Source organism: Corticium candelabrum, chromosome 21 (assembly GCF_963422355.1).
Source record: "Corticium candelabrum chromosome 21, ooCorCand1.1, whole genome shotgun sequence".
Classification (NCBI taxonomy): Eukaryota; Metazoa; Porifera; class Homoscleromorpha; order Homosclerophorida; family Plakinidae; genus Corticium; species Corticium candelabrum.
Genome location: NC_085105.1, coordinates 4,906,356 through 4,923,663, shown reverse-complemented (window position 1 = coordinate 4,923,663; position 17,308 = coordinate 4,906,356). Strand labels below are relative to the sequence as shown.

The 17,308-nt window shown below is 42.1% G+C and overlaps 4 protein-coding genes across 4 annotated transcripts; all 4 read right to left on the bottom strand.

Annotated features, from left to right (window-relative positions):
- Positions 1-841: 841 nt before the first annotated feature.
- On the bottom strand, positions 842-4,518 carry LOC134196202 (uncharacterized). The gene has a single exon (XM_062665277.1). It carries the CDS (start codon positions 4,516-4,518, stop codon positions 1,096-1,098), a length of 3,423 nt encoding a protein of 1,140 aa, XP_062521261.1. The 3' UTR covers positions 842-1,095.
- A 177-nt stretch (positions 4,519-4,695) lies between these two features.
- On the bottom strand, positions 4,696-8,135 carry LOC134196201 (uncharacterized). Its single transcript, XM_062665276.1, has one exon. It carries the CDS (start codon positions 8,133-8,135, stop codon positions 4,713-4,715), a length of 3,423 nt encoding a protein of 1,140 aa, XP_062521260.1. The 3' UTR covers positions 4,696-4,712.
- A 177-nt stretch (positions 8,136-8,312) lies between these two features.
- LOC134196492 (uncharacterized) lies at positions 8,313-9,528 on the bottom strand. Its single transcript, XM_062665635.1, has one exon. It carries the CDS (start codon positions 9,503-9,505, stop codon positions 8,330-8,332), a length of 1,176 nt encoding a protein of 391 aa, XP_062521619.1. The 5' UTR covers positions 9,506-9,528; the 3' UTR covers positions 8,313-8,329.
- Positions 9,529-11,418: 1,890 nt separating this feature from the next.
- Positions 11,419-17,260, bottom strand: LOC134196374 (cilia- and flagella-associated protein 299-like). The gene is made up of 8 exons (XM_062665480.1): positions 17,152-17,260; positions 16,955-17,085; positions 16,799-16,892; positions 12,184-12,222; positions 12,082-12,120; positions 11,949-12,013; positions 11,823-11,877; positions 11,419-11,749 (listed from the first exon to the last, which is right to left on the bottom strand). The coding sequence occupies exons 1-8, from the start codon at positions 17,257-17,259 to the stop codon at positions 11,618-11,620; spliced, it is 663 nt and encodes a 220-aa protein (XP_062521464.1). The 5' UTR covers position 17,260; the 3' UTR covers positions 11,419-11,617.
- Between the last annotated feature and the right edge of the window lie 48 nt (positions 17,261-17,308).

The window sequence follows — 17,308 nt, the reverse complement described above, 5'->3', positions numbered from 1 at the left end:
CCCATTGATGAATTGTTGGTCCAATTTCGATGAGTCAACCCCATATAACATCTCACGACGATCATGACTGCAGCGTGACTTTGAATTTTGACACATACATGCATGTGCCACGAGAGATGATCAATTTCCTACTGGTTGAACCTGTTTCATGCCTGGGTTTCGCTCTACAGCTAATGGCGGATCGAATATAATCTCTACTGGACTGAAGTGAGTCATAAGAATGAGACATCTGTTATTATGACAGTGGCAATCAAAACCATCTGGCTATATCTTCTTACCACAATCATATTATCTACCGAGAAAGCACCGGTGTACACAGGGCATACCTACCTCCACCAGACTACATTCACACAGTTACACTTTACACTGGTAAATGGAAAACTGCTAGTCTCTCCTACAACATGATTTTGCTGAGCAGTACAGTAGTGGTGAAATTGTAGGTGTTCTGCTATATTCAATTATCCTGAATGTCATGTCATTATACCCCTATAGTAATCAACGCCCACCTTTCCCACTTTGTTACTTCCACACTTTCATCTTCATGATCAACTGTTCTGTATCTCCACAGGCTATACAAAGGAGAGCTGCACGCGTGTGCATCTCTCTCTCTCTCTCTCTCTCTCTCTCTCTCTCTCTCTCTCTCTCTCTCTCTCTCTCTCTCTCTCTCCCTCCCTCCCTCCCTCCCTCCCTCCCTCCCTCCCTCCCTCCCTCCCTCCCTCCCTCCCTCCCTCCCTCCCTCCCTCCCTCCCTCCCTCCCTCCCTCCCTCCCTCCCTCCCTCCCTCCCTCTCTCTCTCTCTCTCTGCCCAATAACTAAATTGTATAATGGAAATGTGTGATAATTACATTAATTTATTTTCTGGGCAAAGAATGGGCTAAATAGCTAGTATATATCTATATCTATATCTATATCTATATGGAAGGTCCTTTATTGTAATATACCGAACGATACAGTACAATAAGCGTCTACAGGACTGGTAGCACTATAACAGAAGTAGAGTTCTGGAGTACTATGTAGAGGTCCAGTCGAAGACTATACATCGCAAATGATTAAAAGCAGAAATTACAACAACAAAAAAAAACAAAACACTTTTAAGTTAAGAGATGTTGTCTCTTCTTGCCAACCAGCATCGAAAAGAGTCTTTCAGGGTGGAATGAATGACAGCTTGAAACAGATCGTCCAAGTCGCGTTGAAGAGGCTTGCACAACATGCAGACTGCTCGTCGAGTTTCAGGAAAAATCAATCCTCTCGACCCAACCAAGAGATGCAAAAGCTCCGTCTTATACTGATGGTTAGCATCTTTGACAAGTTGGGCATAGCGGCGTTCTTTCCGGGCCTTCGTTTCTTCCACGACTGTTTCGAATGGGACCGACAGCTCAAGCATCCAGGCCTTTTTGAGGACGGCATTCCAAACAACAATGTCTGGACGAAGGCAGGTACAGGTTATATCGACAGGAAAATTGTATACTGATTCTGGTAGGTCGGCTACTATGGAAAACTGTTGACTAAGATGACGTTTTAGAAAGTCCACAAATAGTCTCAGCGTATTGTCGTGTCTCTGTTTGTACAAACCTCGATCAAGTAGACTGGGACATGCATTTAGCACGTGGCACAGCGATTGGGGTTGGTGACAGAGAGGACATTGATTGCACGAAATTTTCTTCCACAACTGTAAGTTGGTTGCTGATGGGAGGGTGTCCTGGAGCCCATTTATTGCCCATTTGAACAAGTCATCGGGTAGAGATTTTAGGGACAAGGCAAAGTGCTCAGCTTCCACGTCCTTGAATCGAGCCGCTTGACCTTGTACAGACAGGGAGGTAAGATGTGACAAATGACGATTATTTGATGATTCCATAATCGTCTTTTTGATGTTCTTTATTTTTGATTGCAGGCACCCAGGCGAAGTATCAAGAGTTGCCAAGAAACTGCCGGCACTAAATCTGGTTGATGACAACTCAGTCTCTCTTGAAATCTTTATAGTTGCCAGGGCTCTCAAGCATTCGTCATTTGATTTAGTAAATCGAAGCAGGTTGCAAGACTGTAGTCTCTTGAAAGAATCTGACGGTTGGCCAAGTTGGAGGCCGCCGTTCTTGGTGTTAAGGAAAAGGCGAGAGACAGCTGCTGAATGAGCAAGACCGACCCATTTTTTTAAGAATTTCGTGACTACACTGTCCAATGATTGCTCGATCCATGACAAAGGAATAGATGCAATGCTCAGTAACCATGAAAGCCGCGGTAGCACCGCTCTCTTATAGAGAAGACATTTATTCATTCGGGAAACGGCTGTTTGATCGACTTTATTCAATAAATTCTTAGTAGTCTCCAGAAGCTCTCTTGAAATGTCGGCATGAGACAGATCAGACGCAATTGGAAGACCCAAGTACTTGTAGCTTTTCTTGTGTGACAAGAATGGAATCTTTTGCCCTTGTATAGAGATTTCCGGGTCAAAGACAGTTGGATGAATCAGCCTCCGACGTGAAAAAGTTGAACATTTTGCCGCATTGACTTCTAGGCCAGACCATTCGAGGAATTGGTCTGTTCGCTTGCACACAGCATTAATTTCATGTGGACCTCTTGTGACTACGACAGCGTCATCAGCAAAACTACACAAGAAAGAGTTTTGAGCCACTGACGAAAACTGATAGGCACAAGTTAGAGCGAGAGATTCTAAAGCATCAGTGTAAAGGTTGAAAACCATGTCAAAAATAGCCACTGACAGAGGATCCCCTTGAAATACACCGACCTCATAAGGAAAATTGGAAGTACACCAGTCATCTGTGCAAATGACTGCGCGAAGACCACAATATATATTGGAAATGAGATTTGTCACCATATCACCACAATTGTAATGGGACATTGCAAAGCGGATTAAGTTATGATCAACACTTCCAAAAGCATTACGCAAGTCAATCCATAGAATGGTTTGAAGCCGCTGATTGGCTTTCGCATCTCTGATAGCCTCCACCAATTTGAACTGATGTTCTTGACACCCGCTGACGTGATTGATGAACCCCTTTTGGATCGATGTATCCAGATATCCATTAGATATGAGATGCTTAAACAGAGTGTCTTTGATGAATGACGTGAACACCTTCCCAACTACAGAAGTCAAAGCAATTGGTCGGAAGGTAGACGGGTCAGAAGGGATACTTTTTCCTGGTTTAGGAATTAACTTTATGACAGCACACTGCCATAGTCTTGGAACTCTGCATTGCTGAATGCACAGATTGTAGATGTGCAGGAGACCGACAGTCAAAGATGGACATCGTTTCAATAACTTGTAGCTAATTTGGTCAAGAGGACAAGGAGCCGAATCAGAACGAGCACACTTGATTTTATCATAGATGTCTTTTTCCGTGATGACAAGATCACCCATTGGAAAGGATGGAGCATCTCTGTGCTTCAGCCACTCTGGGTAGTCAAAGCAATTTCTTGGTGACGAAGCAGAGTAAGCGGAACGAAGATAATCATAGGCAGTTGTCTGAGTAAATGAAGGACTGACTTCATTTTGGTCGGAACGAAGGATTTGTTTAGCAAATTTCCAAAAATTTGACGAAATGTCCCTCTGCTGGAATTTTGATTGTCTTTGGAAATTTGCCTTCATCTGCAGCCGTTTCATTTTTTGAAGAGATCTCACAGATTTCCGCAGGGCGGCAACAAGAGATAACAAATCATCCTTGGACATGTTGAGGGATTTCTTTGCACGACGCAGGGCCTTCTGAGCTAATCTGTTTTCTCGTTTTGCGACCCTTAAACGTTGAGCAAGGTTGGAAGCATGACGTTTTGTTCTTTTTCTTTGGCTTGCAGAAACGCCAAAGGTGTTGCTGAAATAGTTGAAAATCCCTTTCACTAAGATGTCATTTGCTTCATCTGGGTCGATGTACGAACATACCAAAGGCACAACTGATGAAGCAAAATAAATGTCAGCAGTGTTCCATTCATGATCACAAGTAGGAAGTTTAAGGCGTCGAAGAAGAGGGAATTCGGTAGTATTGTTACCAAGATTTTGAACTTCCGGAGGTTCTGAAAAAGAGGTTTTTTCCATTGGGGCACAAGCAGCACCTCTAGGAGACCTGGTAACATCAGTCAAAATATTGGACGAAGTAGACCCAGTAATTGCTTGCTCAGACATTGCATTATTACCAGTACTCAATTTGACGTAAGAGCATTTGGAAGACCGGTTTAGATGTACATCTAAACGTTTGAACGACTTCAAACAAGATGGGCATGAACGCATAACAAAATGTCTTCCGCTTGATTTAACAGAAGGGGCTCTTACTCTGTGATTGCTATCATGCTCCGGGGAAAGCGAGGCGGCAACAAGACTCATCCGGGAACTTTCAAGATGGAGTCCAACGATTTCATTGACAGTTGGAGGAGACAGCTGAACAGTAGATGCGCCACGGCCGGCAATAAATTCGGAGTAAGGCCTTCCTTTTCTCTCATGACAAGAGTGAATGTGCCGTCCAAGAACAGCGTACAGTTTGTTGCAGAACGGGCAGGACCTTTGCTTGGACATTTGGCCGGTAGTAAGTCTATGAAAGGTCCTTTATTGTAATATACCGAACGATACAGTACAATAAGCGTCTACAGGACTGGTAGCACTATAACAGAAGTAGAGTTCTGGAGTACTATGTAGAGGTCCAGTCGAAGACTATACATCACAAATGATTAAAAGCAGAAATTACAACAACAAAAAAAAAAACTTTTAAGTTAAGAGATGTTGTCTCTTCTTGCCAACCAGCATCGAAAAGAGTCTTTCAGGGTGGAATGAATGACAGCTTGAAACAGATCGTCCAAGTCGCGTTGAAGAGGCTTGCACAACATGCAGACTGCTCGTCGAGTTTCAGGAAAAATCAATCCTCTCGACCCAACCAAGAGATGCAAAAGCTCCGTCTTATACTGATGGTTAGCATCTTTGACAAGTTGGGCATAGCGGCGTTCTTTCCGGGCCTTCGTTTCTTCCACGACTGTTTCGAATGGGACCGACAGCTCAAGCATCCAGGCCTTTTTGAGGACGGCATTCCAAACAACAATGTCTGGACGAAGGCAGGTACAGGTTATATCGACAGGAAAATTGTATACTGATTCTGGTAGGTCGGCTACTATGGAAAACTGTTGACTAAGATGACGTTTTAGAAAGTCCACAAATAGTCTCAGCGTATTGTCGTGTCTCTGTTTGTACAAACCTCGATCAAGTAGACTGGGACATGCATTTAGCACGTGGCACAGCGATTGGGGTTGGTGACAGAGAGGACATTGATTGCACGAAATTTTCTTCCACAACTGTAAGTTGGTTGCTGATGGGAGGGTGTCCTGGAGCCCATTTATTGCCCATTTGAACAAGTCATCGGGTAGAGATTTTAGGGACAAGGCAAAGTGCTCAGCTTCCACGTCCTTGAATCGAGCCGCTTGACCTTGTACAGACAGGGAGGTAAGATGTGACAAATGACGATTATTTGATGATTCCATAATCGTCTTTTTGATGTTCTTTATTTTTGATTGCAGGCACCCAGGCGAAGTATCAAGAGTTGCCAAGAAACTGCCGGCACTAAATCTGGTTGATGACAACTCAGTCTCTCTTGAAATCTTTATAGTTGCCAGGGCTCTCAAGCATTCGTCATTTGATTTAGTAAATCGAAGCAGGTTGCAAGACTGTAGTCTCTTGAAAGAATCTGACGGTTGGCCAAGTTGGAGGCCGCCGTTCTTGGTGTTAAGGAAAAGGCGAGAGACAGCTGCTGAATGAGCAAGACCGACCCATTTTTTTAAGAATTTCGTGACTACACTGTCCAATGATTGCTCGATCCATGACAAAGGAATAGATGCAATGCTCAGTAACCATGAAAGCCGCGGTAGCACCGCTCTCTTATAGAGAAGACATTTATTCATTCGGGAAACGGCTGTTTGATCGACTTTATTCAATAAATTCTTAGTAGTCTCCAGAAGCTCTCTTGAAATGTCGGCATGAGACAGATCAGACGCAATTGGAAGACCCAAGTACTTGTAGCTTTTCTTGTGTGACAAGAATGGAATCTTTTGCCCTTGTATAGAGATTTCCGGGTCAAAGACAGTTGGATGAATCAGCCTCCGACGTGAAAAAGTTGAACATTTTGCCGCATTGACTTCTAGGCCAGACCATTCGAGGAATTGGTCTGTTCGCTTGCACACAGCATTAATTTCATGTGGACCTCTTGTGACTACGACAGCGTCATCAGCAAAACTACACAAGAAAGAGTTTTGAGCCACTGACGAAAACTGATAGGCACAAGTTAGAGCGAGAGATTCTAAAGCATCAGTGTAAAGGTTGAAAACCATGTCAAAAATAGCCACTGACAGAGGATCCCCTTGAAATACACCGACCTCATAAGGAAAATTGGAAGTACACCAGTCATCTGTGCAAATGACTGCGCGAAGACCACAATATATATTGGAAATGAGATTTGTCACCATATCACCACAATTGTAATGGGACATTGCAAAGCGGATTAAGTTATGATCAACACTTCCAAAAGCATTACGCAAGTCAATCCATAGAATGGTTTGAAGCCGCTGATTGGCTTTCGCATCTCTGATAGCCTCCACCAATTTGAACTGATGTTCTTGACACCCGCTGACGTGATTGATGAACCCCTTTTGGATCGATGTATCCAGATATCCATTAGATATGAGATGCTTAAACAGAGTGTCTTTGATGAATGACGTGAACACCTTCCCAACTACAGAAGTCAAAGCAATTGGTCGGAAGGTAGACGGGTCAGAAGGGATACTTTTTCCTGGTTTAGGAATTAACTTTATGACAGCACACTGCCATAGTCTTGGAACTCTGCATTGCTGAATGCACAGATTGTAGATGTGCAGGAGACCGACAGTCAAAGATGGACATCGTTTCAATAACTTGTAGCTAATTTGGTCAAGAGGACAAGGAGCCGAATCAGAACGAGCACACTTGATTTTATCATAGATGTCTTTTTCCGTGATGACAAGATCACCCATTGGAAAGGATGGAGCATCTCTGTGCTTCAGCCACTCTGGGTAGTCAAAGCAATTTCTTGGTGACGAAGCAGAGTAAGCGGAACGAAGATAATCATAGGCAGTTGTCTGAGTAAATGAAGGACTGACTTCATTTTGGTCGGAACGAAGGATTTGTTTAGCAAATTTCCAAAAATTTGACGAAATGTCCCTCTGCTGGAATTTTGATTGTCTTTGGAAATTTGCCTTCATCTGCAGCCGTTTCATTTTTTGAAGAGATCTCACAGATTTCCGCAGGGCGGCAACAAGAGATAACAAATCATCCTTGGACATGTTGAGGGATTTCTTTGCACGACGCAGGGCCTTCTGAGCTAATCTGTTTTCTCGTTTTGCGACCCTTAAACGTTGAGCAAGGTTGGAAGCATGACGTTTTGTTCTTTTTCTTTGGCTTGCAGAAACGCCAAAGGTGTTGCTGAAATAGTTGAAAATCCCTTTCACTAAGATGTCATTTGCTTCATCTGGGTCGATGTACGAACATACCAAAGGCACAACTGATGAAGCAAAATAAATGTCAGCAGTGTTCCATTCATGATCACAAGTAGGAAGTTTAAGGCGTCGAAGAAGAGGGAATTCGGTAGTATTGTTACCAAGATTTTGAACTTCCGGAGGTTCTGAAAAAGAGGTTTTTTCCATTGGGGCACAAGCAGCACCTCTAGGAGACCTGGTAACATCAGTCAAAATATTGGACGAAGTAGACCCAGTAATTGCTTGCTCAGACATTGCATTATTACCAGTACTCAATTTGACGTAAGAGCATTTGGAAGACCGGTTTAGATGTACATCTAAACGTTTGAACGACTTCAAACAAGATGGGCATGAACGCATAACAAAATGTCTTCCGCTTGATTTAACAGAAGGGGCTCTTACTCTGTGATTGCTATCATGCTCCGGGGAAAGCGAGGCGGCAACAAGACTCATCCGGGAACTTTCAAGATGGAGTCCAACGATTTCATTGACAGTTGGAGGAGACAGCTGAACAGTAGATGCGCCACGGCCGGCAATAAATTCGGAGTAAGGCCTTCCTTTTCTCTCATGACAAGAGTGAATGTGCCGTCCAAGAACAGCGTACAGTTTGTTGCAGAACGGGCAGGACCTTTGCTTGGACATTTGGCCGGTAGTAAGTCTATGAAAGGTCCTTTATTGTAATATACCGAACGATACAGTACAATAAGCGTCTACAGGACTGGTAGCACTATAACAGAAGTAGAGTTCTGGAGTACTATGTAGAGGTCCAGTCGAAGACTATACATCACAAATGATTAAAAGCAGAAATTACAACAACAAAAAAAAAAACTTTTAAGTTAAGAGATGTTGTCTCTTCTTGCCAACCAGCATCGAAAAGAGTCTTTCAGGGTGGAATGAATGACAGCTTGAAACAGATCGTCCAAGTCGCGTTGAAGAGGCTTGCACAACATGCAGACTGCTCGTCGAGTTTCAGGAAAAATCAATCCTCTCGACCCAACCAAGAGATGCAAAAGCTCCGTCTTATACTGATGGTTAGCATCTTTGACAAGTTGGGCATAGCGGCGTTCTTTCCGGGCCTTCGTTTCTTCCACGACTGTTTCGAATGGGACCGACAGCTCAAGCATCCAGGCCTTTTTGAGGACGGCATTCCAAACAACAATGTCTGGACGAAGGCAGGTACAGGTTATATCGACAGGAAAATTGTATACTGATTCTGGTAGGTCGGCTACTATGGAAAACTGTTGACTAAGATGACGTTTTAGAAAGTCCACAAATAGTCTCAGCGTATTGTCGTGTCTCTGTTTGTACAAACCTCGATCAAGTAGACTGGGACATGCATTTAGCACGTGGCACAGCGATTGGGGTTGGTGACAGAGAGGACATTGATTGCACGAAATTTTCTTCCACAACTGTAAGTTGGTTGCTGATGGGAGGGTGTCCTGGAGCCCATTTATTGCCCATTTGAACAAGTCATCGGGTAGAGATTTTAGGGACAAGGCAAAGTGCTCAGCTTCCACGTCCTTGAATCGAGCCGCTTGACCTTGTACAGACAGGGAGGTAAGATGTGACAAATGACGATTATTTGATGATTCCGTAATCGTCTTTTTGATGTTCTTTATTTTTGATTGCAGGCACCCAGGCGAAGTATCAAGAGTTGCCAAGAAACTGCCGGCACTAAATCTGGTTGATGACAACTCAGTCTCTCTTGAAATCTTTATAGTTGCCAGGGCTCTCAAGCATTCGTCATTTGATTTAGTAAATCGAAGCAGGTTGCAAGACTGTAGTCTCTTGAAAGAATCTGACGGTTGGCCAAGTTGGAGGCCGCCGTTCTTGGTGTTAAGGAAAAGGCGAGAGACAGCTGCTGAATGAGCAAGACCGACCCATTTTTTTAAGAATTTCGTGACTACACTGTCCAATGATTGCTCGATCCATGACAAAGGAATAGATGCAATGCTCAGTAACCATGAAAGCCGCGGTAGCACCGCTCTCTTATAGAGAAGACATTTATTCATTCGGGAAACGGCTGTTTGATCGACTTTATTCAATATCTATCTATCTATCTATCTATCTATATATATATATATATATATATATATATATGTAGTATAGCTAGTATATATATTTAATTGACTAATGGTGACCCAGTAGAGTCATCTTCTAGAACACTGTAATTGAAAAAGTCAACATCAAAAGTAACTAAAGCTAATTTTTCTATATATATATATATCAATATATATATATATATTTATAATTCAATAGTATATTCTTTCAAAGCGAGTCCTTACAGGACAATGCCAGTCTCTCTAGAATCAGTATAGAATTAAACAACCACAAGCTACTGCAAATTGGTTCATGCAAACTAGTAATTGTTCAACTAAAGTTTGTCCATTGTGAAATGATGCCTTGCGTGTTATACTCTTCAATGTGCGTAAACTGTTCAGCGTCCACAGATCAAGAGACTCAACAACAAGTGGTTCGAATATGCTTCCTGTTGCGTATATATATATATATATATATATATATATATATATATATACACACACACACACACACACGTGTGAATATAGCTGATGGTCTTCTGTTGAACACCAAGACAACTAAGTTTTAGGGTAAAAATAGCTAATGTATCCTTATATATATTTCATTATCTTCAAGTTCACAAGCTGTCTGAACAGCATAAAATTGAGGGGAAACATACAGCTGCCATTGTTATGGCAACTAAAGAGTGTTATATCGCTACATACTGTTACATTATCAAAGCCCAAGATAAACCATTCTGTGTTTTCATGTTTTCCAATTAAAGGAGCATTCCGGAGATATATGCTAGGCTGCTGGCTCTGCCTTCACTTGCTAATGGGAAATCCATACTAACCAAGTTGGGTATCTGGGCGCTATACAGTTGGTGTATTTTGTAGTCTGTTAGCTGTACGTCTTATGTCTTACTTGTTTTTATGTTTGCCCCAAGAGGGAACTGTACCCTTTAGGTGTGAAATAAATAAATCATTCAATCATCTATTCATTCATATCAGAGCAAACCCAACCGATGCACGTTAAGAACGTTTAAAAGGTTAGAAACTGAAGGGGCCATTTTAAGAATTTCGTCCCCCAAGTGAAGCATTTTTTTGCGCGCCATCAGATTACGTGAGCCTTACTGGCGCAATCACGTTCCCGGAAATCGTCGCTCCAAGAACAGTGGAAACCACTGTGCTACTTTCAGACTGTCTAAAGACTGAAATTCTTTTGGTACAATTTATTTCCGTCCGGCAACATTCGAGAGAATTGGCGTTTTGTGAAATTCTTTGGCGTTAAAGGCAGTGGACGCTGTCGTCAATTGTGTTCTAGCAGTTTACGAAGCACTCACTCCTACACAGGGACACTTCCGCAGACTCCCTCCATCACCGGACCTCGCTATGCTGCGCACTAAAGCTGCGCAGTTCCCTGGGGTGTTCTTTAACACAACAATTTGTATGCAAACAACTAACATGTTCTATATACCCATCCATTTGCCTGGCATGCATACAACAAATTTCTACATGCTCTGCCAAAAGTATAGCTCTGTCTACAGTATAGCTAACCCGATTGCAATTATTTCCTACATTTATTAGTAATTACCGGTAACCCTATTCCTTTAATTGCAACATCGTTTGTGTAATGCCTGGCTTCATCACCACTTAAAATTTCCTTAATAAAGATCATAGCAATCATGGTCCATCAGTGATCATGCCATCAGGGCATTGGTAATGCTAAAGGTGGCTAAATTATTACTCTTGTTCAAAATTTCACATAAACCTTTGACAGTATCGTGACATGGCGATTACTGGTCGCCATTCAAAACTAGTGCTATTTTCAAAGTCTTTTGTAAGTGGTGCTTGCAGTAAAAAATCAATCAGGCACTTTAGCAGGGTATTTATGGCATAACACAGACCCATCAGTACAACTGGCAAGACACTGCATCTTGTATGCATTTCCACTCATTGCCTGTATTGGCCTCAGTGAATATGAAGCATTTCAAGACAAAAGAGTGGGTTTCAGCTTGCACAATCTTCACCCACTTTAAAGGCACTAACAAGTCATCACCGTATTTGGTGGACATGCCATTATCATTACTAAATCTGCAACAACTATTAAGAATTTGCTCTGAAATGGAGTAGAGGATATGTACTATGTCCGCGACTGTATACCTTTGGATCAACATTGAGGATCTTCCTATCTCTCTTGTTCTTGAACAACAAACCAGTGGCATTATCAGCTATAACCTATGCATCAAAATCCAAGCTCCTGATAACCAATGTTGCCACCTAATCTCTAAACTTCATGTCTGTGCCCAACCTGATAGTTTGGAGTGTTGTTTGAAGTAGAAGTTTGAGTCTCCCAGTTGTAGAAGCTAATTAATAGATCATGTCAATAAGACAATAAATGTTCTGATATCATTGACATGATTACTAGTTGGCTAACCTAAGATCGGTTTGTCGTGGTAGTAACCGCTTTCTTCCACTGAAATAAGGATCAAAATCTTCAGTCTGCAATAATAATATAGCAATAACAGCACCACTTTGTAAACTCTAGTCAATCAATAGCTAGTGTGTACCTTCAGTCTGTGAGCATAGTCAATATATCCAGAGATTTCCTGCTTAGAAAGGTCAAATTACAACCTCTGAGGCATAACATAAATGTATACTATACATCAAACCTGCCCATTGGGATTTCTGTCCCTGATGAATATGATAGTCTAAATGTACAAACCATTATAATCTATATCATGCAAAATGCTTCCAATTTCCAACACATTGCCTTAGTCTTGTGATAAACTAAGCATCTGCCTGCCTTCCTGCTTGCTTAGGAAGATCTCATACGTTCGCACTTAAACAAAAAAATGAACCGCATTTCAAAAGGGAGGTACCTATGACAGAGCCTCATAGTCAATCACTGCAAGTCACTAGTAGTCACTTCGAGTCACTGCGAGTCACTGCAAATCACTGAGAATTTTGGCGAGTCATGGTGCCTCATGGTGAGTCATTGCGACTTCTGGTGAGTGACAGCTATAGTCGCAGTGACTCGCAACGATTCACTGTGAATTCACCGTAAGTGCAAGTGAGCAATCCACTGCGAGTTAGTCACTAAGTGTGAGTGATTCACTCTATATATGGTTGCATCTAGGCAATTGTAGCAATTCAGAGTGCAGCAGCAGCTATCATAATTCAGATCTCCAAGCCAAAATCATATTGGGCTGAACGTTAGCTGAATCAATCTACGGAAGTTGTACAGTTGCGCTGAGCCATTGCATGATCTTAATTAGAGAGAAAAGTGTTGGTGTAAAAGTGCAATCACTCAGTGAATAGTCCTGGCTGATGCAACGTCAGCTACAACTAGCACTTGTTTGCTGTACGTGTTGAATGAGAGTTCTGATAAATTGTCTCCCACTCCAGCACAGATCAGTGGACAGTGTATTGATAGTGACGTATAGTCACTATCTAGGAATGGCTGAGAGCAGTCTACCAAACAACCGGGGAAGTTAAGTTTGCGAGATGTCCTGGATAATCTGAACATCTGTAGGGCGTATCAATAGCTTGCATGACAACCTCGAAACATCCGCGCACAGTTTAGTAAGTCTTTGACCTCAGCTCGTCTTACAAGGCAGCGTTGACAACTGATCTATTCTCTGTTTTTTGCGTGCTTTCCAACCCTAGAGAGCAGATACAAATAGTCAAAGCTACTGGCAAACGAACACCATATTCGGCCGTTTTGCTTGCCCAACATATAGAGCGGAGCGAATCCAACCTACTTGGTTCTTGGATGTGCCTGCACTATTGCTTTCTTCAGAACTTCTTGTCAAGATGAAATCTTCTCTTGTTTGGAGGTGCAGGACGAGGTCAAAGTGACGATGATCATGACGGTTTCTGGTCATTTTGACTCACAATGGTAGTCCTACAAGGTGAGTGTTATTGGCATTTATTGTAAAGCATGTGCAAGACTGTCGTTAGCACATACATTTGATGAATAATCGGTTGCGTTGGGGCTTGCTGGGTATAAGTTTTTGTGGGCTAATAGTACGGACTGGACTTTGCTGAGAGCGGTCAAAGTAAGCAACATTCTTTTGCTCCCTACATTTTACCCAAATGATTTTCATCTCTTTATCTGCATGAATGCAAAGTAGAAGAATTACTTCAGTCGTGTGTGCACTTCTCTAAGCCGTCAGGTCCCGCCAGCACCATGCAAACTACCGCTGTGTCAAGGCTATCCAACATGACTCATGACAGATGCCAGCCAAATTTAGGCGAGACTTGTGGTGTCAGGGCGATGCTGCTTCGTGACATTTAGATATTGCATTTGCTTTTGCGAATTAGTGGACAATCGTTTGGACAATATGTGTAGCATACGTGTAGAGGCTCTAACTTGAAGATGTTTAGCTAACTGTGTAATGTATACACTGCAGTAATACACCTATGGTGACTTGAAAGCAGAACATGCACGTGTACAGTACTGTGGTAGCATACAGTGTGTAACACCATAGTAATTATGGAATTATGTGTATTGCCACGTTACTTGAAAATAGTAACTCTTAATTAGCTAATGTTGTGTAGGAAGATGGTTTAAAATGTCTGAAAAAATATAATTTGGCTCATCCCTATTAACAGTGTTTTCAGATCTTTCTCTGGGTATGTAGGCGAAGCCACAATGGTCAAGAAGTGCCTCTTCCTTGTTGTCACTGGGTGCTAACTGGCAGCTTTCCCTGCTCTCACACAGATCAATATCTCTCATAGCTAAGCTTTGCAGTTGCATTATTGGCATCTGCATGCTGTAATTACAACTGCGTATCGTACTAGTTTGTCGCAATAGCGGTTTGCGCATACTGTGCATGTCTTAGAAATATTCAAGCACAGTAACTGACGTAGCCTAGGCCCTATGTACCGTCCACATCCATGTTTGTGTGACTGGCTAAATTCCTCTAGCGCAGAACCCTTGGTATCTCTGGAAGCAGTTGGTACGAAGTATTTGCACTTACATGTTGCAATACTTCTGTGAGGAAGTCTTGTATGTGTCCCTTTCTTGAGTCTGCGGCATAAAGAGGCAGTCACAACAGCTGGAACACTGCAGACCCCATGTGCCAGTCAGATAGCGAGGGCTTCTGTTCGACTGGAGCTACAACGTAGGGCAAAGCTCTGCCATGATAGGACTATGCGTGTGCGTGGTTGAACTCTAGCTCTGTTATATGGGTCGTACTGCATGGGTATAAGAGACCTGTTCCACCATAAATTCTATGGTTGTTTGGTAGACTGGGGGTGTCAATGCATAAGCTCGTTTACGCCCCCTTTCTATCTTGGCTCAGAAGCACTACTACAAAAAACCAATAGCATTACTGAAGTCTCCTGCTTTTCCTCTCTATGTGTGCCAAGTTTCAAGCTCTAAAACTGCTTGGTTTATTTTTTAAATGTATTTGCAATACCACAATTTTGTCTGACTAACTAACTAACTTTCTTCAGATGGGTTTCTCATTCTGTACACTTTCTCCGACTGAACTGGTTACGTTTAATTCTTTGTTGCAAACTATCCTGGGCAGAAGTATTTTTCTCCATTTTGCGATTGGTTCGAAAATACAACTACCATGATTTTGTGTGAGCAGTGTAGCGTGTCCTCCAGTATCTGATACTCACAGGCATGTCTGCCGACAGCCGCTTCTGTTGTTCTCAGAGATTCCCAAAACGTTTATGATGAGACATGCAAGGAGTTGACAAACATGTCTATGGATGTTGCGACATGCGAGGAGTTGACAAACATGTCTATGGATGCTGTGACAAGACAACGAAGGAAGCGCGACTAACCTCTCTGCTGCGCGCGCTATGCCTATCTAAAAAAATGTGCTCAGCAGCTACAAAGTGTCTAGGACGGTAAACTTAAAACTGAATGCAACTGACAAAAGTGCACTTCATATGCTCTCAAAATATGTAGGTTGGACTTTCTTAGGGTAAAATCTGACGGCTTGTGTAATTAGATTTATCAGCACAGCAGAGTGCCCCTGTGAGTATCAAGTGCACCCACCATACGTTATTGGGAATTGTTAGGAGCAACGTCTAACACACTGGTTTCACTCAGCTAATGAAGATTCCCATTTTTTGTCATTCTGAGGCACCCTGCAAAAGTGAATGAACAAGATACAAAAACAATATAAATATATAAAACAAACAAACAAGTGTGGATGGTTCAATACTGTACCAAATTGAGGGTGCCATGACTAACTCATCATTGCAGAAAATAGTAACACAGTGTGAGTTAGTCTGGCACCCTCAATTTGGTACAGTATTAAACCATTCACACTTGTTTGTTCACTTTTTGCTGATTTGTGTAGCCATTCTTACTAAAATACATTTATAATCAGTGGCGGATCCAGAATTCTCACCAGGAACTGGCGTGGTCTGTCAGGTTCGGTAATGACGTCCCAGTTAGTCACGTGTCTATGTTCAACATTTGAATTCGCAGCTGGCCCTCTAGGAATATCTTATAGTCATCAGTTCAAATGAGGTCGAGTTTGTGATGTTTTTCAAATAACAACTATTTTCATATTTGTAACTATTTCAAACATTTCTGGCAAGCTCCTCTAATCAGCAGCCCTCTGCTTAGAAAGACACTTAAAACCGTACATCTTTTAAGGTTAGTCAATGACTTCTATCCGCCAACAACGAAACTAACAAACAATGGTGGAAAGTTCGTGCAACATCCGTAGAACTAGTCTCGCATAGCCAGACCTTACCCGCTTCCACTTTGGAGCAAGTACTGTAGGGTCTGGCTACGCGAGACTACCGAAGAACACTAGTCCAAGATATTGTCTGACAAGTTCATATTTTTATCCCAAACTGGCGAGCTTAAGTTCCAGAGCTCGAGTTCATGCATGAAACACACGTGCACGTTAGTACAAACGATACACGGGAGTCACACATGCAAGTTCTACAGTACTAGTAGTCCACGAGATGTGTACTCTGCAGGAGGTACAGGCGCACACCTCTCCCTAGATCTGACACTGATAATGTTCTTGTATCTTTATAGTATATAGCGTACGAGAAATATTAGTTGTGATGACAAAGGATCAACATTACTATTCATATCAATTAAAATCATTAATATCAATCTACCACCCAAGTCTTGATTCTGAAGAAGCGTCAAGAGGTTCACAACAATGCAACAGCATGTAATTTCTATCTGTTTGTCTGTCTATCTAAATGCCATATTGCCCGTCAATTATTTTTTGTATAGCTAATCTAAATAAATTTCATAGCTAGTCCTGAACAAGTGATCATTAAGTATTTACCTACCGTCATTTTTCCACTCCTATTGGCTTCTTCACGCTCAGCCAAAGCAGTTAAAAAGGCAGAACTACTAACTTCTTTACCAGTGTGGGCCAATGTCCTTAATTAAAACAAAAATAGCATCATTCTCACTAGAATATCAGGACATCTTGGCAATCTCACTTTTTCTGGCTTCGTTTCGACAAACGGCTTGCTTCAGCGGCCTCTTTTCTAGCCTGAAACTCTTCTCGTCTCAAGACCTCACCACTCCCTCTGTAACCTAGCTCAACAAGTTGTCTAGCTAGTTCCTCATCCTTCAACAGAAGTCTGCCTCGTCTCGTTGATCAATCATGATCAAAAAACACTTATTAGAAGCCAACCTCGAGATAGTAGAGATCTGTCTGTGTTATCTGACTGTCTAAAAACGCTTCGTATGTGGAGAACTCGTTCACAACGTTGTCTGCTCCGGGTGGTCCGTCGTCTTCCATAATTTTTAGTTGCCATAGAAACATTAGTTTATATAAAAACCCTTGGTTT